Source organism: Rhinolophus hipposideros (genome assembly GCF_964194185.1).
Source record: "Rhinolophus hipposideros genome assembly, chromosome: 10".
Lineage (NCBI taxonomy): Eukaryota > Metazoa > Chordata > Mammalia > Chiroptera > Rhinolophidae > Rhinolophus > Rhinolophus hipposideros.
The window spans coordinates 79,421,543-79,443,787 of NC_138056.1; the positions used below are offsets into that span (position 1 = coordinate 79,421,543).

Genomic DNA, 22,245 nt, shown 5'->3' on the forward strand with positions numbered 1-22,245 from the left:
CTGATAACTGTAGATTATAATGCTTTAAAATTGGGAAATGAAAGTTCTTCAACTTTGTTCTTTTTAAAAAATTTTGGTTATTCTGTGTCTTTTGATTTCTATGTACGTTTTAGGTACAGCTTGTCAATTTCTGCAAAAAAAGCCTGCTGGAGGAATTTTGATAGAAATTGAGTTGAATCTAAGGATCAATTGGGGAGAACTTGCATCTTAATATATTGAGTCTTCCAATCAATGAATATGGACTGTCTCTTCATTTTAGATCGTACTTGATTTCCTTCAGCAATATTTTGAAATTTTTATTGTACAAATCTTGCATTTCTTTTGCTAAACTTATTTTTATATTTCTTTTTAGTAATATTGAATTTTATTTTATTTTCAGATGATTCATTCTTTTTTTTTTTTTTTTAACGAGAAATTTTAGAGTTTAATAATATAATTAATTACTCACCCCCAAAACACTTGGCACAGCACACAGGCAAAATAAATATTGCAGTGTATAAGAAACGCAAATAAAAGATACTAAAATTTGTTTTATCCATTTTTATAATATCTGAATATTTTAAGAGTAGTATATAATTACGTATACTGCTAGAATTTTTCTACAGCAAGATATACACAACTAATTTTTATTAAAATAGGATCATATTACAGAGATAGTTTGGCAGTCTGCTTTTGTTTTATTTAACAGCATTGTGAACTTTCACCCATGCCATTAGCTATTATGCTAGATTACGTTTAATGCCCTGGGAGTATATGTCCTTTTCTAAAAAAGTGGTTTTAGGAAATAAAGTTTTTATTGTTAGCTTGAGGGTAAGAGGTACCCTGTATTTTAGTCATTGAGTCTTTAAAACAAGGCTGTATGTTAGACTACACATCTATTTTATAATAACACTTTCCCCTGCTTTTGATGCCATACATATATAGTGAAGCTGAGGTAGGAAAACAAAGGTTTCTTGGGAAAGGCGCCTCATCCCTATTTTAGGCCAGAGAAGAGTCATGCTTGTGACTCTCATTTGGTTCCATATGTGAAGAGAATAAAGTGTATATTTTTTATTTGGTTCCTTAAACGTCTTTCCTAAGGCAAATTTTAAACTCTGTAATGAAAGGCAAGTGGTAGTAGTTTGTTTTTTTTTTTTTTTTTCAGAGATTTAATATGATTTATTATAATTTACATAAAGTTAGGTTCTGAACTCCTTGTGAGCAAAAGCAAATAAAACTTGTACTTTCTATTCCTTAAGTTTTAACTGTACATATAGTGAAGGTTTTTGTTAAGCCTAACAGTATACAGTATGTATACATTTAGTAAATGTTAGCTTGCTGCTTTCATCCACAGGTTACCTGGTTTAATTGTCAATGTCCCAGCCATCTTTTAAAACAGATGATTCATTCTTGTATATAGAAATGAAATTTATTTTCATAATCTTGTATTCTGCCACCTTGCTAAAATTGTTTAACAGCAGGTTTGAGTGCATGTTTGTATGCACCAAAGTGTGTGTGTATTCTTATCTTCTACCTACAGAATCATGTTGTCTGCAAATATGGACAATTTTACTTCTTCCTTTCTAATCTGGATGTCTTTTCTTTTTCTTGTGATTGTACTGGCTAGAACCTCCGCTACATTGTGAATAGAAGTTGCAAGAGCTGACATTCTTGCATTTTTCAACCTATTTAGCTGTAGGTTTTTCACATATACCCTTTATCACAGTGAGGAAGTTCTCTTTCAAGTTTGTTGAGAATTTTTATTATGAATTGGATTTTGTCAAATGCCTTTTCTGCATCTATTGAGACGATTATGTGGTTTTATCCTTTATTCTATTAATATATTACATTAATTGATTTTAAAATATTAAACCATTTGCATTCCTGAGTTGAATGCCACTTGCTCAGAGTGTACAATCCTTTTTATATGTTGCTGGATTCAGGATCAATATGACTATTAAAGATATCCTGACTTTGGAAGAAATGCAGAAATTAGTCAAATCAATGGTCTCTTTATAAAATCTTGATGGTTTTAATGATATTAACAGAAAATTCAAATATGGATATCTTTCATCATTAGGATCATTCATCCAAAAGATTTAAAACACTTCTACTGAATATAATCTATGTTCCAATTAAAGATGTAGAGTGTGTTTTCAAACTATGCATTCTTTTTACTATGCAAATATTTTATTCATCTGGATAAGGGGGAGTCATTTCAATTTTGTGAAAGCTTATTATTCATTTCATAGTGGTATCTGTTGAGATCATTACTTATTTTATTTCATCACTACAATTATAGGCTCAAACTCTTTTCCAAAAGACAAAAACTCAAAGTTCAAACTATGCAATTTTAATACCTAGTCCTTGCTTTGAACAGCGAACATTATAGATTTATCACCAACGTTGTCCTTTTCTTTCAAAATGAGTTTGAAAAGGTCATTCTCTTTTATACAAGCTAGAAAGTATCCTTCATACAATGAAGACTCGAATGTTATCTTGTCATGTCCTGGAACACATCTCTGAAAGAATATCATGTCACTTTTTTCATCATTGATGTTATCAGGAGGACTCATTTCCTGTAGAGAAAAAACATTAATTTTTTTAGGCCATGAACAATTTGAATATGTGCAGTTTATTTAGAAATATATTACTGCACAGACCTAAAGGAGTTTTTACTCTCAAGATTTAAGGAAAAAAATCTCTGAATATAGGAGTACTAATCTCCTCTCCCTCTTAATTTCTAATCTCCTATTCTCCTTGTCCACTTTGGTTTTTCCCACCATGTAATGCACATTCAGGTCTAGGTCTCTAGTTTTTCCCAGTATTAATCAGATAGCTTCCTTCTCGCCTCTCCCATTGAGGGAGCACATAACTGCCAAAGATGAAGTAGAATTCCAGTAAAGACCACAACCTTTTTGGGCTAATGTAGTTCCTGTCTTTTCCAACCATTCAGAGCTAAAGACACTGATGACCTCCATCCATAGGCCTAGCCAAGCTCTAGTTTGTGAGCCAACTGTGAGAGGCAGAAGTGGCAGGAAATCTCAGCTTCTTCTTTCCTTCAGTGGATCCTAGAACTGAAACTTGCTGTAAGTTTCACTTCTAGGTGCTCTAGGGCTAGGGTCCACTGCAGCTGCCCTAGGGCTAGGTACTGGGTTTCTCTATGGTCTTGGCATACTGATCTAATCAGCAGCTTTTGACTTTTCCCTGCCAGTACTCCAGTTCCATATTAGTCCTGAATTTCTATTCTGAAATTAATCTCTTGTCTGGGTGCTGCTCTGGAAGGCCAAATGCTGATTCCTATATCTTTCAAACACAGAATAGAGTTTGCTAAAGAATGGCTAGAACACTTGAAACTATAATCCTGCTGGTCACTTAACTGACAGTACTGTCTACACTTTTCTTATTATTGCTCCATTCCTACTTTTCAAGATGGAGTATAAAATCTGAGGACCACCCAAGGTTCTTCCCATATAATCCTGGAACCAGTAGACATTTGAACTTAATTTTGATCTTAGGTAGCAAAGATTCTTATTATCCTAACTAAGGACTGACAGGGAGATCTCCAAAATAGCATTCCAGCTTCCTCTTAGGATGTCTAAGAAGTTTGGGTACCTCCAAACTTCTCAATTAATTATGAAATTTATAGTTGTTGACTGGCAAAAATAACTCTCCAGATAAACCCACAAGAAAAATGGTTTATTCAGGAAAAAAGAAAAAGAAACAAAAACCACCAACGCAGTGTGGGAAATGCACACCTCCAACCTGGGGATCCAACCAGCTCCTACATGAAGAAGAAAAATAATGGCCCGATTCCAAGATGTCTATTCTATTTATTAGCATCCTGCCCCCTGAAGTTACCAAAAAGTTCAACAGGAAGTCAGGGCTAGAGAGTCAACAGGGGGTCCAGCTCCACCCACAGTCCTCCCAGCTCCATGGTGAAGCATCCCAAGATGTCAGTTCACTTTTATCATAGACATAACTCTTAACCTTTGTCCTTTATCAACAAGTGTGAGTACTGAATTAATGACAGTATAAATTGGTGCCCCAACTGGAACATATTTTTGCAGCTGTCTACAGTATCCCAGAATTTAGGAAGAGACCCTAAGATGGTGGAGCCAATTTGGGACTAAGCTAAAGTATAATGTAATTGAGAAATAATCCTTAGGCAAAACTTCAAAAGCTCTAGAAATATTAGAAGGAGATGAACCGGTTAGTTCCAACCTAGCATAAAGTTATAAAGTTGGGGTGTGGATAGGTAGAATAGGCAATCTCTAATCATAGTTCAATGTCACATTGCAGAACAACGGCAAGGAAGCCAAGGAGGCAGTAGCTTTCCTTGGTTTTGGTGTTGACTATTCATAACCGTCATAGGGAAGATGCACAGCAAATGGATGTGACAACAATCCTGGTGACCGTGAGGAACCCCCAACTTGGAAAGCCCTACATGGTGAAACTTAAGTGCTCCAAGGGCTCTAAGGGATTCTTTACAACAGGAAGAGTTGAATCTGAACCCAGGGAATGTGAAGCTTGACCTAACATCTGCTTTTTTTGGCCCTTTCCCAAGTGCATTAGCAAATTTGAAAGAATCCTGACCATTCCCGGATGTATATATCAATATAAGAAATGGACAATAACAGTACTTCTTGAAGAATCCCTCTTCATGAAGGTGCTTGCACAAAGAAAACGGGTAACCATAAGCACTAGGACTTTATTGATAGCAATTAACACAGAAAGATGAACACATAATGGTAGCCAGGTGTGTCTTATTATGTAGAACGTAGTCTACATTTACAATCATTGCTAAGATCCATATTAGTGTGGGGAAAAGGGATTAAAGAGCACGAGCTAAAACTAGCCCCCTTCTTACTTTCCTTCCTTCATTCCTCCAACTAATATTTACTGAGTTCCTTTCAGAAGCAGATTTGCTCTGAAGCTAATGAAGCTTAAATGTCAGACTACCTCACTTGCACAGGTCTCTTCTAAGGCCCCTTCTTTTCTTATTCTAAATAAATCAACTTTGGTAATTTTTTATTCTCCTTCTTTAAAAGGGTTGTCTAACTTGTCTCATTAGGGAGACCACCACAGGGATAATGTTGATGCCTGATCACTGCACTGTACACCTGAAACTGAAGCTGAACAATAATGAAGGTCAACTACAATTTCATATATGTATATATAGTTACAAGAAGTGGAGTACAGCATTAGAAATAGAGGCAGTGGAAATGTAATGGCTGTTTGCGATATCAGAGGGGTAATAGATGGGGGAAGGGGGGTATTACTGTCTGAGGGATATAAATGATAAATGTTTAACTGTTACATTGTTTTGTACACCTGAAACTAATAAAAAATGTTCACAACAATAAATAAATAAATAAATAAATAAATAAATAAATTAATTAATTAATTAATTAAAAAGGGTTGTTGTGGGGACAGAGCCAGGAGTGCAGTTTCCAGGCTCTCGGCCTCACGTGGAAAGGTACTGACTCAGATAGTAAATGGCCATCAACTATGACTGGATCGCCATCAGCTGTGGCTAGTTGGCTGTCAGCTGTAACCAGTGAGCCACTGGCCACTAATATAACTGCTGTGGCTACACTAGCAGCAAATGGGGGCTAGCAAGAAGATGGTGGCTGGCAAGTGCAGATTGCAGTTAGCAAGTGAGGTTGGTTGGCTGAGAAGCAGACAACAGGCTGCGGATCACGTGGCTCCTGCTTTGTGTGCCTCCAACCCAGCCGCCAGCGAGACTATAGTGGTATGACTCCCCTACCTATGGCTCCGTGGGTGTTCCTTTTTGGCCTCACCATGTCCTGCGTTCTTATGTGGGGAGCGGGAGCTGTGAGTCCCTGTGTGACAGTTGTCTAAATTGTTTAAGTTTCAGGCTACCTAAACTTGGATTTGCTCCAATTTCTACTATATGGCAAGCATTCTATCTTTTTTTAACACTCCCGTTTCTCTCAATAATAATTCAGTTATAGTTCAGGCTTATCCAACTTTCTGAATCTGCCTCTGCCGCTGAATTTGTTTTCCTCTGCCCCACATGAACTGAGTTTGGCCAACTCCCTCCTTCTTTTCTGATTTTGTTGCTAAGTAACAACATGCTTACTCATCACCCTGTTCGTCATCCCAGGCCTCTAAAGACATTATGATAAGTAAGCTTCCTGCTTGTTAGGCCAGAAAATAGGGACTCCAAATTGCCACCCAAAGGCATGACACTCTGGCTGGAGAGGGATGGCTAAGGGATTTGTTTGGAGGCTGTATTTGTGGCATACACACTGATTTTACTTGGATTATATTTTAGATTGGCGTTTTCCTTCCTCCCAAATTGCCCCTTGGCATATCTACTAAGGTCATACTCTAATCTTCAGGGGGAACTGGGTGATCTTGACAGCAGTTCCTTATTGGCAAATCCCCACTCAAAGTCTGTGTGACGTGGGAGTCGCTTTTGAAACACTGTCAATTTGTGGGCATCCCCTGGCTGCTCTTGCTGGGAGAAGTTTGCAGGGTTAATCTGCTACTGTTAATGGTCATTTATAAATAATAATGGAGAAAATAGAGAAAGATAATGAGAAAAACATGGAGAATAGAGGAAAAAAGCAGTGACCAGAAAGATTTCAAACCTGGCTTTGAGATACAACATACCATTGTTTTTACAGATGATCTTGTTAATTTTCTTTACTTAGATTTGCATTAAAAATAACATACATAAACTGAAAGCTGAAGGATGTAACCAGTAAGCAGGAACAAAACAATTAGGGATTAAAATAACCATTATAATTCACAAAGTATGTAGAGAGATTACAGAAGGAAAATTAGCTTCATTCTATGTATAAGGACTCATTTTGGAAAGTCACATGCAATTTTCCAATATGATAATTCACATATGTACTCTACATTATTATTTATCTATAGATTGATTATTCTGAAGACCCAGGTTATGAAACAAGTGTTGAACCCCTTTCACCCTATGGCAGGCTCAGGCTCAGAAAAAGCATGATGTTATTACAATAGGTTAAAGAGTTGGACAAGATTTAGTACTAATAACTATTTTAATGGTTCTCTGCTTCTTGCCATATTTGTTCCAGACAAAAGGATGAACTCAGGGCATTTAGGTTTTCTAATTTTTCACATAAATATGACTAAAACAAATTTATGTTCAGTCTTACCTTAAAGGAAATAATTTTGTTCTTACAGGAGAGAGTAGACATTTTATCACACTTCACAGCGATGGCTACTGCCAGACCTCTAATGAAGCTATCTTTATACACATATATGATGAATTCCGTCTGGGGTGCATTTACTGAAATAAACATTAACAAATGAGAACACCAGTTAGAAGAATTTTTGCAAATCAATATTTATAGAGATTAGTCAAAGGATAATCTTTAATAGATTCATTACTCATCCTGCACTCTGAGATTCAGCCAATTAGCAGGAGACTATACATAGTTGCTCACACATTCTTTAAAATACATTCAAATACGTAATACAAGACAAGATTGTCTTTAACTTTAAATGCTAAATGGAATAGTAAAAATTTATCTGTTAAGGTAGAAGTTCAGTATTTTTCAAGAGTGCACATTCACTGTTTCAACTCTGTCTAAACTTTGATATTTAGAATTCATATCTTGGAAGGTACAGTAAACTTATTCATTTTCTAAGGCACTCTACATTTCTGGTAGAAGACAGACTTATTTGGAATACTTGTGTATTTATTTTTAATTTTGAGTTTTGAAAATGCTATCAGCAAATTCAGCTTTAAGCAGCAGGTATTAAGGATCCAACTCTACAGAGATCTTATACACTTAATGCAATTACAATGAAGGAATTGGTGATCCAAATGTAGGCTCAGAGTACCATGACCCATAGCAATATCTTAAAAAAATATTGTCTAATTAAATTAATTGGGGTAACATTGGTTAATAACATTATATAAATTTCAGGTGTACAACTTTACAACATCTGTATCCTCTACTGGGTGGTTTCCACTGAAACCTAGTTTCCTTCCATCAACATATATTTGATCCCTCTTACCCTGTTCCACCCCCCAGCAATATCTTTATTGTATCAATTTTTTACCCCAACTAAAAATTATGGATGCTCTATAAACTTTCTTGTAAGTGAAATGATTACTACTCCTTTCATTCATGACTTTTCATTTAAGGGCTAGGTCTATCATAGAAAAATGTAGTCAGTAAAATGTAATAAGAAGTAACTTCTTATTTCTATGTTTGCAAATATATTTTAAAAATACCTGCACAGTCGGCATCAGTCATATCTTCAAACAGAGGGTGTATTCCCTGGTACATGAAGAGAACTTGGTTGTTCAAATTTCGTATGACTGAGAATCTAGATTCTAGCTTGCCAAAGTGATCTGATTCCAGGTTTTCTACAATGCACATTAAATCTCATTAAATAATAAGGTTTATCTAAATTTACAAATAGGCAAACTGTATATTTCAGTTTTCAATAACTATTAATCACAATCTTATGCTACAGATACAGCTAAGATGAATCTGCAGATGAACTTGCGCAATGTTTTTTAACCCACCTCCAATGTTTTTTAACCCACTTCCACGGGTACACCATTTGTTATACTTAGAATTATTCTACCTCTGAAATTTTAAATTCAAATATCCTGCTTTCTGATCTCAATCTCCTATCCTTCTAGTTTTTAAAAAATTTTTATTGGGGAACAGTGTGTTTCTCCAGGGCCCATCAGCTCCAATTCGTTGTCCTTCAATCTAGCCATGGAGGGCACAGCTCAGCTCCAAGTCCAGTCATCGTTTTCCATCTTTAGTTGCAGGGGGCGCAGCAACTAATTTCCATGAGGAAATTGAACAGGCAACCTTGTTCAGAGCTTGCGCTCTAACCAACTGAGCCATTCGGCTGCGCTAGTTTGTTTGTTTTTATTTTTTAAATACTTTTCCTCCATTTCACTGAGTCCTCCTGACTCTTGCATTTCCTATCTAACCTCTTCCTGTCTTTCCTTCTTCATGAAGACTGGACCTCATGGTGTATTATTGGATCGACCCTTTTGCCAGTATCTTCAATCCCGAACTCATTTGTCTTTCTACTATAAAACTCCAAACCTGGCTGCTGAGTGCTGTTGGTAAACAATTATACAAACATGCAAACTGGTGCCAATACAAACATATCAGCTGTCAATAGTTTTTTGTTTGTTTGTTTGTTTGTTTTTACAGTTCAGCACCCTCTCCCATAATCCATAGGTGCAATTTCAAACCTTCTTCACTCTCCCCAGGATCTCTACATCACCTCAGCTTTCACTTTCAGCAAATGATTTCCTGCTACTTCACTTATAAACTTAACTGTGGCACCACCAGTTATTTCCTCTATCCCTCTTGTCCCAAGGGGAAATGTAGAAAGTGGCCCCTTCTGGGATCTAAGCCTAACCCTATCTGTGCTGATGTACTTTCTCCCGAAGCCTTGATTTACAAATCATCCCTTCTCTTGTATCAACCCAGCAACTCTATTTTCTCGATTTTATCTTAAAGAAACAATTAGACAAATGTATAAAAATTTCTCTACAAAAATGATTATGGGAGTACTGTTAACAATAAACTGGAAACAATTTAGATGTCTATCAGCTGGGGATTGAGCGAATGAATTCTGATATGTCCTTACTGTAGCTATCATGCATTTAATATAACTGTAATTATTCATTGCCATGGAAGGTTGTTCGTGTGTATTAAACTAGAGAAATAAGCTTAGTATAATATATACTGAAAGAAGTGTAGAAATATTACATCCAAATGATAGCAATGATTATTTCTAGGTTCTTTTCATGTTTTTCATGTTTTTATTTTTCTTCATGTTCTTAACTTCATTGCCTGAATTACTTATAACGCATTCTTTTTATAATTAGGAAAACATAAAGCTCTTACAGTTTGAGATTTAACACTCCTCCATCAACCATATCCTACTTTGTTGCTAGCCATGTTTCTCTCCTTTTAGTAACCAAGCTTCTGGCAAGAATTTCCCTTACTTTCCATTCACTCTTCTACTTATTGTAATCTGCCTCTGCCTCCATTTCTCTGTCAAACTGCTTTCACTGAGATTGCTAAACTCCCTATTGCTAAATGTAATAGATGCTTTCCTGCTCTTAATTTTCAAGGCTGTAAAATTCAACACAGTGCCTATTACCTTCATCTTGAAAACCTCTCCTGGGATTCTGTGACAATCTCTTGGTTTTTCTTCTTCCTCTTTGGTTACTCTGCTGTTCTCTACTAGCGTCTCTTTCTACTGTATTCTTTAAATGTAGGTATTCCTCAGAGTTTAGTTCTTGGCTTTCACTTTCCCATTCTACACATTTCCTGATATCTTTTTTCCCTCTGACTTCAGATGTCATTTCTATCCATACACCTCCTATATCTGTATCTCCAGCCAAATTTTCATCCCGAGTTCAGAACCTTATGTCCAAGAGTCTACTGAACATTTCCACTAGGATGTCCCACAGATAAGATTCAAAACTAGATTCATCATTTATCTTCCTTTTTTGCCCTACATACTTCTTGTTTCCTATTTCACTGAATGGTATAAATGGCCTAAGTGAGAAAACAAAAGACATCGTCTTTTCTGTCTTTCTCTCTATCCGCTTCCAAATCTAACCCAAACCATGTCCTATTGATTCTTCCAAGTATTTCTAGAATCCATTCTCAGCTCTACATAGGCATCCCATTGTGCCTGCCTGAATTCATGCCACCATCATTTCTTATAGGGACTGTAATAGCCATTTAATTGGCATCCCCCATTTTTGTCCCCACATCAATTTTTTATATTGATGTGTACAACTTCCACATAGAGCCTTTTAAAAAAATGGGCCTGTCTTTCTCTTATTGTGAACACTTTCTTGCTAGCTGAGACATGGACTCAGGAAGTGTGATGATGATTTTCAAATATATGAATGAATTCAACAACTAGGGGATGATGGAATAACAAGGCAGAAGAAACCGGAGATCCCAGCATAATAAGGCGGCATCTAACTATATTAACCTTGAACTGCCTACTTGGACTTCTATTTTAGAAAAGTTATTATCTATCATATTCAGTCACGATATTTTCAGATCATTTTGTTGCAGCACACTAATCTGTATCTTAGATCACACATATTGTGCTTAATGAACCCGCATTACCCCCAAGATAAGATCCAAATTCCCTATCTTGGAATAAGAGAAGCTTCTCAATCTGCACCCTAGTTATCATTCTCCTATGCCGGTCCTATGGCCATTCTGACGTGCTCGTAATTCCTCATACATGCCGTTCTTTCCTTCACATCTTGGCCTTTGAATGTGGTCTTCTCTCTGCCCAGAATACCTTCTCCTATTCATTCTTAAAACATGTGCCTCCTTCAAAGTGCCCTACCAGAATCTACTGGACTGAATTAGGTGTCCTTTCTATCTGCTCCCATAGCATCCTGTGCCTAAACATACCATATGCCAATTGCCTTCCTATGTGCCTGCTTCTGTCTATAGGAACTGTGTTTTGCTCACTCACCACTGCATCCTAGTGCCTAACAGTGCGTGTGATATGATGTCAATATGTATTGAATTAATAAATGGAGAATAGGGCAATCTTTAAGAAACATGAGGAGTTACACGTCAATTATATCTCAATAAAGCTGGAAATAAAGAAACATAAAGAAATAGTATTTTTTTTAAAGTTGCTCTTTCCTATTTCTAGAACACTAAGGATCACCTAAATGGGGAGCGTGCTGTTTTTAAGGAAAAGTATGAAAAACTAATGACCTTTAATAATCTAGGCATCTGTTAGAGGATTACAGGCTAGATGAGTATGATCGTCCTTGAATGTCAGAAGGAGAAGGGCTGGGTACATCCACTTTATGAAAAGACTTAACGACAACCTCATAGTTCTGCTTGCTCCAACCTTCCCTATCTCACTTTTTGAGAAATTTTCTTTCCCTGGGAGTCTCCCAGGTCTCTTCCCAAAGCATTTCTGAGAGAGAGGGTTGAAGAAGAAAGATGTACTTGGTTATGGATAACAATTCTCATGTTTTTCCTATGTACTCTAGAGAATCCGTGACGTCCTACTAATCTCAGAAACTGTGTTAACAGGCAAGGTCTGTTTCGTAGATTTCAAGAAGCGAAGAATTTCCTAAAGTGCACAGAAGCAATTTCGTTAGAAGTTCTTTTTGGTATTCCTTATGGTCATTTTTATTCCAAGGCTGTGCTATTGGGCCCACATTCCTCTGAGGGGAGATTAGCTTCTCACATAGATTGGTACTGGTTTCTCTCAGCTGAGAATGGTGATATGGATATCTGTGGGATGCTTACTCAAGTAGCTACTTTTACTTTTGCAAAAAAAGAGAAATAAATTTATACTTTACCATCATTTTCAGCTAAAGGGGAAAAAAGAGAAACAAAATATGTTAAATTCAATATTTCAATTCAGAATTTCCTCTCATCCTACCCTTTTATGACTCTTCTCTGCCACTCCCCATTATTTAACCTCTATTTTACTGATGATGGCCTCTGTTGGCCTCCATTAGAAATATTATATGGTCATCCAAGAGTTCCCATAAAATGAAGCTCATTAGACTTAGTGTGTTCTCAGGTAAGTTAGATATAAAACCTAAATCTGAGGCTTATAAACATAAATTTGTAGCTAAAAATAAATTTTATAAAGTGATAGATTTTACTTTTAAATTTATTGCTTCAATGGAAGGTCACCTAAGGACTTTCTATGAAGCTTTCAAATGAAGCCAAACTGCCGATGGAAGATTAATAAGAATGTTTTTATTTGTCAAATAAATGTACATTAAATGGTGTAACTCACTCACAGAACTCTAGATTTAAGGCATCTCTTACATAATTCACTAATTAGCTTTGGGAAATTGTATTCCCTAAATGTACCCAATTTTGAGGAATTTTCATGATGTACACCTGCTGCCATCTTGTAAGTGGGCTACTGCTAACTAAAGTGCCAGGACATTTGCTGGGACAAGGTGCTGGGACCTTGGAGATATTATGGTTAATTTACAGAGGCCCAATATTTTTTTTTCCAGAGAAGAATGTCATTAGCATTACAATGCAATAAGGAGTAAATAGTTCATCTCACAACATCTTTTCTAGTTGAATACATATGTCTGAGCCCTGTACTTGGCCTATTGCTTTTGACTTACCTATAAAGTAAAGTGTATTGTCAATAAATTTCATTCCCACAAAGTTGATGCAATTGTCTTCTACTGATTCAGCAGCCATCTTTATTCCTAATGAAAGCAAACAGTCATTTGTTAAAAGGTAACGATTGTTCCTTGTACACAAAAGGAATCATTTATTCCTTACTGCCTGTATTGCCTCCAAACTCAGAAGTCAGTGTGCTGATGAACACTCTGTGTACATTTAATAAATGCCGGGAGTCTTCAGCTTATGAATACACATGTTCAAAAGTTCTGTAGCAAACCATCAGATATTTGGAATCTGGAAAGTATTTTCTCTTTAAACAGTGTTACAAAGGGTGGATAAGTGGTTCATTATTGCACTGATTTATTGTCCCATTATTGAACTGAATAATGTTATCACTATAAATACGGGATACCAGAAACACACCTAAATCATGTCCTTTAGCTACAGATTGGTTCTATCTGTCTTACAACCAGTGGCTTCCTGTGCATGAGAAACTGAAGGTTTGTGATTGCATTATCAAAGTACTACATGGTGTTTCCACCTGGGAGCTGGGGCAGAGAGGGAGGAAGCTGAAGGGCTCTAGCATCTGATGGCCCCTTTCTCCCTGAGCAGCAGCAGTTTTTGATCTAGAATCTGGATACTATGCTTTTTACAAGTAATACATAAACACAATTTTTCTGTTAAAAAAAAATCAAATAATACAGGACTTGAAAATGTTAAAAATTCCTCTTTCTGCTCTTCTCCCCTGTCTCACCCTACCCCACCACACTCCCATATGGTATGTGTCTTTCCAGACCTTTGTCTATGGAGCAAGGGTTCTAAATCTGGGAAATTTGTGAACTTGGATGGGAAAAAAAAAGACATTTATTTTCACCTACTTCTAACTGAAATTTAGCAGTTCCTTCTAGTATGGTATAGGAAACAGACCACAGTTATCAGCAGCAGTACCTGTAACTGTCACTAATAGAAATACATATTTCCTATCGTATTGTAATTGTTGCAAAGACCTTGAAATATCGTTTAAAATCATTACTACTTTGAAATATATGGAAGTTTTTAGTTCCACCGGTAGATTATTTTATTTAATGTGTTAAGAAGCATATATATACTATATCAAAATTTGTTTAAAAAATTTTTTGACATGCTATTTTAATATGGTGGGTTTCCTTTACAATCCTAAGTATTTAATTTTATGCATGTAAAAACATTACTCTGAGAAGGGATTCACAGACTTCACCAGATTGCCCATGGTAGTGGTGGGGGTGGGGGTCTATGCCACAGAAATGATTAAGAAACCTACTCTAGAATTCAGTAGCACCTTGGGTCCCTGAGGGCAGTTGTGGTTGGGGCTCCAATGAAGGTGGCTGGGTTGCAGTTGTCACTTGTGGTAGGGGTATTTATAAGTCTATGCTCAAATTTTTTCTAACATAGTCTGCTGATTCCAAACAAATATGGTAGAGGAAGCAGGAAATTAAAACCCAGTTGCAAAAACCTAATCCAAATTAAGTTAACCACAAATACTTGTTAGTTGGTTGCTATTTAAGTTTTATCTAGGTTCAGTTCCTTACAAATACAAATGTGGATAGTTATTAAATTTACGTAGATATATAATATACAAACGTGTGTATGTGTGTGTGCGAGAGAGAAAGAGAATGGCTACAGAGCTCTTCTCTACAAACTTTAACATTATACATTATGTAATGCACACATACTTTATGAAAGTAATTCATCTGAAAAGTAGTAAGCAGTGAGTGTAGGAATTGGATGAAAATACTAGTGTTAACTACAGTAAGTATTTAGTTTAGTATTTAGTTAGTCAATGAGTGAATTAATTTAGAGAACACAGTTACCTTAAAAAACAATACTATATCGTATTTGAATTCATTCATTTATGAATTATTGAGTATTTACTATGTACTAGGCACAGGGCTAGAAAACAGACAAAACACACATGCATTAGACTTAGTATCTTTCAATTACTCAGTCTAGTGGGAAAAACAAATATGTAAACAATTGCAAAATAGTATAATGTTGTAAGAGCTGGATTTATAAGAGATCCTCCCTCTGCCTGGTGATGTTGAAGGTTTCTTAGAGAAAATGATGATTGTGCTATTGACAGAGAGGCAAGAATGTTCAAGGCCAGGGGAAGCGCATTCCATAAAGAGGAAACAAGGTGAGCAAAAGCCAGGACGCAAGGAGGCTTGGGCCTCATCATTTGTATGTAATTAATGCAAATGCAGTCACATTTTACAGAAAGAATGTATTTCTGAAGATCTCACATAGTTCAAGATTAACTTTTCCTTGGGAATAAATATAAAAGTATGTGAGGAGATATCTTTGGAGACCATAAATCTGCAACCAAAGTATATTCTTGCTTTCTTTTTTACAAAATTTTCAGCATTATTACTAATGTTTTGCAGAGTGCTCTCTCCACACGGTCTATGATGGTGGTACTTTGGCCATTTTAATATTGTTTTCTTGCATCTAAATTTTGTTCCATCTTATTTCTTTGGAGATGTTTTTCAGCACGAGCAGTAATAATACCCCCTAGCACTAACAATGTTATTAGATTTAAAAAGATTTTGAATTACAGTAGTAGTGAATTTTAAAACATCAATAGCCCATCAATAACCTGTGTCTCAAGCCTTTCTGAGATATTTCAAGGATCGTCTAGCTACTAACAAGGAAGCAGATGCTGACATGGAAGCAGCTAATTCTACAATAGTGTGACAATAGTGATAACAGTGCACAACTCACTTGGCCTACCAGCTTTGATATTATGTCACTTTAGATAGGCTAATTTGGAGTTTACATACCTCTATTTTGCCTGTAAAGTGAGCTTATTATTTTCGTATTACGTTTGTTTGATTTTGCCTAATTAAGTCACATAAAATGCAACTTGCAATGTAGTTTTGTTTGACAAAAGCTTGTAAAGGGGAGTCAGATTATAAAGGCCTCGTTTAAGTAAGCTAAAGAGTTTGAAAATTTTCTTTTGAAAAAAATACTACCTTACTTTAAGTAGGAGAAAGATGCGGTCAAATTTATGTTTTAAAAAGTGCACTCTGGCAGCAGTGTAGAGAATGGATTTGATGGGGCAAGAGTAGATAAAGGCCAGAAAACAACCTTAGAAGGAATTTTAAGTTAAGGTAAGAGTTGATGAGGCATTCTAAACTAAAATAGTGGCAGCAGGGATGAAAGGGAAAGGATGGCTTCAAGAAAGATTAAACAGCAGGATGTTTTAGCTGATTGGAAGTAGGTCAAAAGAAAGGAGGAACTGAGGATGACTTAGAAGTTTTTGACTTGGGCAATTTGTTGAGCGTTACCTCATTAACTAAGAAAAATAATGAAAGAGAGGCTTGAGTGGAAAATAGTTCATATTTTAGTTCATATTTTAGTTCATATTTTTTGAGTGGAAAATCTAAGAGAGAAATGTCACAGAAGTCAAGGGAGAAAAGAGCTTCAAGGAGGGGCTGCTTGAAATCACACTGCAGTGTTCATAACTTAGGTACAAGCTTAAACTTGTTCATTGAATTTAGCATAGGCAGTTTTGGTGTCAGTAGAACAGTTTGGGGAAAGTGGAGGTAGCAGAAGGCAGGTTGAGACGGATCTAAGACAGAATGGGGTGGGAAAAACAGTAAAGATAGTAAATACCAACTATTCTTTCAGGAAGTGTGGCTATAAAGAGAAGAGAGAGGGTGGTAGTTATTTGGGGACATATAATTTGCAAATTTCAATTTCTGGTTCCAGATTCACACTTCCAACTGTAAGATGCACTAATGAGTTACTTTCCCAAACATGTCCAAATAACCTGTCCAAAAAATTGAAAACTAGAAGTCCTTCTTGACTCCTTTCCCTAACTTTTTCTGTCTCATAAATACTGTAGATTACAACTCAGAAATGTCTTTATAGTTTGGTGTCACCTCTCTATCTCCACCATCACTCTTTTAAATCAAGCCCTCAATCTCTCTCAGCTTCTTCTGCTTGAATACTCCTTTTCTGGGTTTCTTGCTACCAGATTCTTTTCCACTCCATACTATTGCCAGAGTTATTTCCTCTGTCAGGCAGGAACTTCTGCTTTTTTTTTTTTTTTTTTGCCTGTGAAGCTCTTCTTTATCTTTTAAGTCCCAGCTCAAACATCTCCTCTAGGAAAACTTCCCTGCCTCCTCCATGCCCACCTAATCATTCTCAGTACCCACCTCCCCAACCCTCCCTCTTTCACACTTCTGAAATAGCTCTTACATTGAATTAAGATTATTCTGATGACAAACAGTTCTGTTCAGCTTCAATGTGAGTTTTTTTAAAACAACAAATTGTCTTTTTCTTTAAAATCTTTAACACCTGAAAGGATTTATACACAGTCCATGAATAAATGTTTGCTATGATAAAACTTTCCACCATGACAACAATGTGTAAAGGGCTGGTAGAGTTTTTTTTCTGTCTCAATACTTTCAGTCCATCTTAAAGCCAATGAGAAAAATAAAGAAAATGAGGTAAGTCTGAAAACATTCTAAAAAATAGAATAATTTCTATAATATTCCTCCTCTTTATTTTTCCTAGTAGCTTCTTTTTACTTCACGAGTGTTGATTTTGAATTCTTTATTCTTACACTCTTTTTGTTAGATCTCAATGCATCTATGATTACAACTATTGTGTCTCCTTCTTCTCTTCACCGGAACTTTCCTTTTCCTTTCTCATCTGTGTTCCTTTGCTTTCTTAATTCTAATCTATGAAAATTATATTTCTCACTGAATAGAAATGCTTAAAGATATCTCATCTAAGATTCTCAGATTATTGACTTTTTTTAAAAAAAAAGAGTTATAAACCACTTCAGAAAGATCCTCCCAGGAATATATAGTGACAATTGGTTCTTTGAAACAAAAGAAGTTTTAGTTATACAAGCCCTGGAAATTAACTGGAGGATAGTGGATGGTAAAAAACCATGTTGGAAATTAGGTCACATGTGTTCCAGTCCTGTCTGGGGCTAGTCATTTAATTCTGAGGGTCTCAGTTTCCTCATTTGGATAAGCAGGGAGTTGAAGGTCCATCTTTAAGGTCTTTTCCAGCCCAAACATTTTGTAATTCTAGATTCTAGATAAGCTGTAAGGAGAGAACCATGTCTATGTGGCAAATGCCCTAGTAGCCACTTCCTCATAACTCTAAAACAACACATAATCATTATTTATTATATAGCCAGCATTGTTAAGCTAGTAGGAGTTTAAAAACATACTATTAGATTAAAAGTAAACATGCCTTGAACTTGAAAAGCAACTATAACTATGTTTATCCTTGCTGTGGAATTCCAATTCTGTGGAACAGCGTAGCATGAAATGAGGAAGCGTATTACCTAATACCCTAAAATCGTGTATGTAGTTATTGTGACAGCAACAAGAAGATCAAACCTAACTTTTCAGTTTTGTAAATCATTTTGTCCTTGAAACTGTTGCTATCTTCTTAATGTATGTATGTGTGTGTGGCAGAGGTGGGGGTGAAAGACAACTTCGGTAAAAATTTACGTAAATAATTAAGGATAAAAGATATATATATATATAAAATCAACTGCTAAATATAAGCTCAAAGCAAAAAGCCAAAACGAAACTGATGTAGTTGGAATGGCTTCGTGTGAAAAGGAGAATTGAGTTTAATCTTAAAGAATGTTTAAGATTAAATAGAAGAACATTTATGTGATAATTAAAACAATGTTGTGGTGTAGGGTGAACTGAATGGGGCCATTTTTTAAATTGTAGCAGACCAATCCTGCTGCCCTGCAGCAAACACAAAGTACGGTGGGGCTAAAAGTATGGAAGTGATTTGGAAGTCATGTAGAAGTCATGAAATTAATCTCAAAGGCAATAGGAAAATGGGCTATTGAGCTGGCAAGCGCATTATGAAAAAGATTAGAGACACGTTATGAAACTACTCTAAGAATTCGTGTAGGATTTCAAGGAAGAATTCGTAATATTCATGTTGGCGTTATATGAACAAACCAGCCAGATTAAAAAAGATGTTTTGAAGGAAGATTTAATAGGACTTGAAATAGCTGTATATAGGCAAAAAGAAAAGAAAAATTTTTTAAGGGTGTCCTAATTTTTGTTATTCATCTTTCAAAAGAGAGATACTTATTCAGCCCCTTCTTTATTGTGAAATAAAATTCTCCTGAGGAACGCTATAATATCCAACTGTAGCCCAGTCTAAGGGTGCTGATGCAGATTCCATCAAGAGTATCAACCTTTGGCAAGTTTTTTGTTTGTGTCTGAAAGGGCGTTGAGACTCCCTTTAAAGAAAAGCTTATTTATTTTATCATTCTAAAGCAGCAATTCTCAGGGGGTTCACAATGTCAAAGCTATTTTCATAATAACTCTAAGTTATAATTTGTTTTTTTCATTCTCATTCTTTCATGAATATACAATCACGTTTACCAGAGGCTACATAATGTGTGATATACAGAGACTGAATCAGAAGCAGACGAGAATGCAGCTCTCTTCTATTAAACCAGATTTATAAAAAGATTTATAAAAAGAAAAAAGAAAAAAAACAATGTCACTCTTCACAGATTTTTTTGAGAATATAGTTATCTATAATTAAAAATGTTATTTATACTAACATGTAATGTGCTTATTGTTATTTTAAATTAATAGGTCACTTATTTTTAAAGTTTCTGTTTTAATTTCTAGTACAGTAAATAACAGTAATACAGTATTATAAAAGCTAGAGAAACAAAAATTCTTCTGGGTTCTTAATAATTTTTAGGAATGTAAAGATGTCATAAGACCAAATAGATTGAGGATATTTGCTCTTAAGTGGTACTCTCCAATGTTGGCTAAAAGAGAGAAAAAAGTTTCTATTCTGACTTGGCCATGTTACTTATGTTGTTACTGACTGCCCATCACAGTGACGTCAAAACTTAAATTCCTCTCAATTGCTTTTCTAACTTATTGATTGCTAATTGCCATGCCCAGGTTTCCAAATAAAGAGGAATGATATTTCTTACCTGTGCCCAATAGTTTCCTAGGAGAGAAATCGATTTGTAAGGTTTGAAGTCCCTTTCTTTTCCTGAGGCTATGCAGATGGTAGAATGTGGCTGCTCTTTCAGCAGCAAAAGGAGACAACCAGGAATGCAGAAAGCCTTGAAATCAGACTCTTTGCTGTTCGTGAATCACAGCTCTTTGAGGAAAGGCAATCAAGCGCGAAGAGGAACGAGGAAGAAGGTTGGAGGGAGGCGACTCCTGGCACGCCTTGGACCCGCCTTCAAATGTGGGCTCTTTCTTAGGCAATAGGACTTAAATTGTCAGAGAATATGGATAATTCTTTAACGTAAAATCGCTATTTTAACGAAATAATTTCTCTGTAAAAGTTGGAGTTCTGACAATCCTAAACTTGTACCTCTTTCAAAAGTACACCCAAGCAACTTTAAAAAAAGCACCTGCTTGGTTAATTAGAAGCATCTTTCTCACATTAATCTGTTTGAGACTTTCTACTCCCCTTTCAGAACAAAACTTTCTTAGCTAACAGTGCTGAATAATTAGCCCTATTAGAATAATTCCTATCATGCAATGATAGCACCTAAAATGTAACTTTTGAAAAGCAGAGTATAAATGTGACAGCCTTGAAAATAATTAGCAGAAACAAGGTTTCTTAGACAATTTTCTCTTGAATGTGGTTTCTCTTTTTTTTTTTAATTAATTTATTTATTTATTAGTTTCAGGTGTACAAAACAAGGTAATACTTAGACGTTCATCATCTACATCCCTCATACTGTGAACCCCCCTCCCCCCATCCACCATCCCTCCGACCTCACACTGAACCATCACATTATATATATAAAACTATAGTTGGCATTCATTAATGTTTAGCTTCTGGTGTACAATGCCATGATCAGGTATCCACAGTATCCCTGAGGTGGTCTCCCAAATAGGACGCATGTCCATCGGGTACCCAACAAAATCTTTACAACATTATAGAATACCTTCCCCAAATTAATTTTCAAAAAAACCCTGAGGCCATCTTGTGGTTACCAGCTGCTTCCAAATCCCTTCACCTTTCCCCTTATCCCCAACCCCCTCCCACACACCCATCTAACCACTCTCGGTTTTTTCTCTGCGTCCCCAAAACTGTCTCTGATTAGTTCATTCACATAGTCTTTTCTTTAGATTCCATATATAAGTGAGATCATATGGTACTTGTCTTTCTCTTTCTGACTTATTTCACTTAACATAATGTTCTCTAGATCCATCCATGTTGCTGCAAATGATAAGATTTCTTTCTTCTTTATGGCTGCGTAATACTCCATTGTATAAATGTACCACGGCTTCTTAATCCAGTCATCTACCGATGGGCATTTCGGTTGTTTCCATATCTTGGCTATTGTGTAAAGTGCTGCAATAAACATAGGAGTGCATACAGATTTTTGAATTGGAGTTTTGGAATTCTCCGGGTAGATGCCTAGGAGTGGAATTACTGGATCATAGGGTAGTTCCATTTTCAGATTCCTGAGATACCTCCATATTGTTTTCCATAGTGGCTGCACTAATCTGCAGTCCCACCAACAGTGCACTAGCGTTCCCTTTTCTCCACATCCGCGCCAGCATTTGTTGTTTGTTGATTTATTGATAATAGCCATTTTGACTGGAGTGAGGTGGTATCTCATTGTGGTTTTTATTTGCATTTCTCTGATGGTTAGTGAGGTTGAGCATTTCTTCATATGTCTTCTTGCCTTCTGTATGTCCTTTTTAGAGAAATGTCTCCCCAAGTCCTCTGCCCATTTTTTAATTGGGTTGTTTGTTTTTTTGGAGTTGAGTTGAGTAAGTTTTTTATAGATTTGTGATATTAATCCCTTATCAGATATATCATTGGCAAATATCTTTTCCCATACAGTAGGATCCCTTTTTGTTTTATTGATGGTTTCCTTTGCTGTGAAGAAACTTTTTAGTTTGATGTAATCCCACATGTTTATTTTTTCTCTTACTTCGCTCGCGCGAGGGGATATATCAGTGAAAATCTTACTCCGGGTAATGTCCATGAAGTTTCTTCCTATATTTTCTTCTAGATATTTTATGGTTTCAGATCTTACATTTAAGTCTTTAAGCCATTTTGAATTTGTTTTTGT

At 36.0% G+C, this 22,245-nt stretch overlaps 1 protein-coding gene across 1 annotated transcript; it reads right to left on the reverse strand.

Annotated features, from left to right (window-relative positions):
- Positions 1 to 1,141: 1,141 nt before the first annotated feature.
- On the reverse strand, positions 1,142 to 20,327 carry IL18 (interleukin 18). Its single transcript, XM_081061659.1, has 5 exons — positions 20,131 to 20,327; positions 13,121 to 13,225; positions 8,234 to 8,368; positions 7,146 to 7,279; positions 1,142 to 2,558 (listed from the first exon to the last, which is right to left on the reverse strand). The coding sequence occupies exons 2-5, from the start codon at positions 13,215 to 13,217 to the stop codon at positions 2,340 to 2,342; spliced, it is 585 nt and encodes a 194-aa protein (XP_080917785.1). The 5' UTR covers positions 13,218 to 13,225; positions 20,131 to 20,327; the 3' UTR covers positions 1,142 to 2,339.
- Positions 20,328 to 22,245: the final 1,918 nt, after the last annotated feature.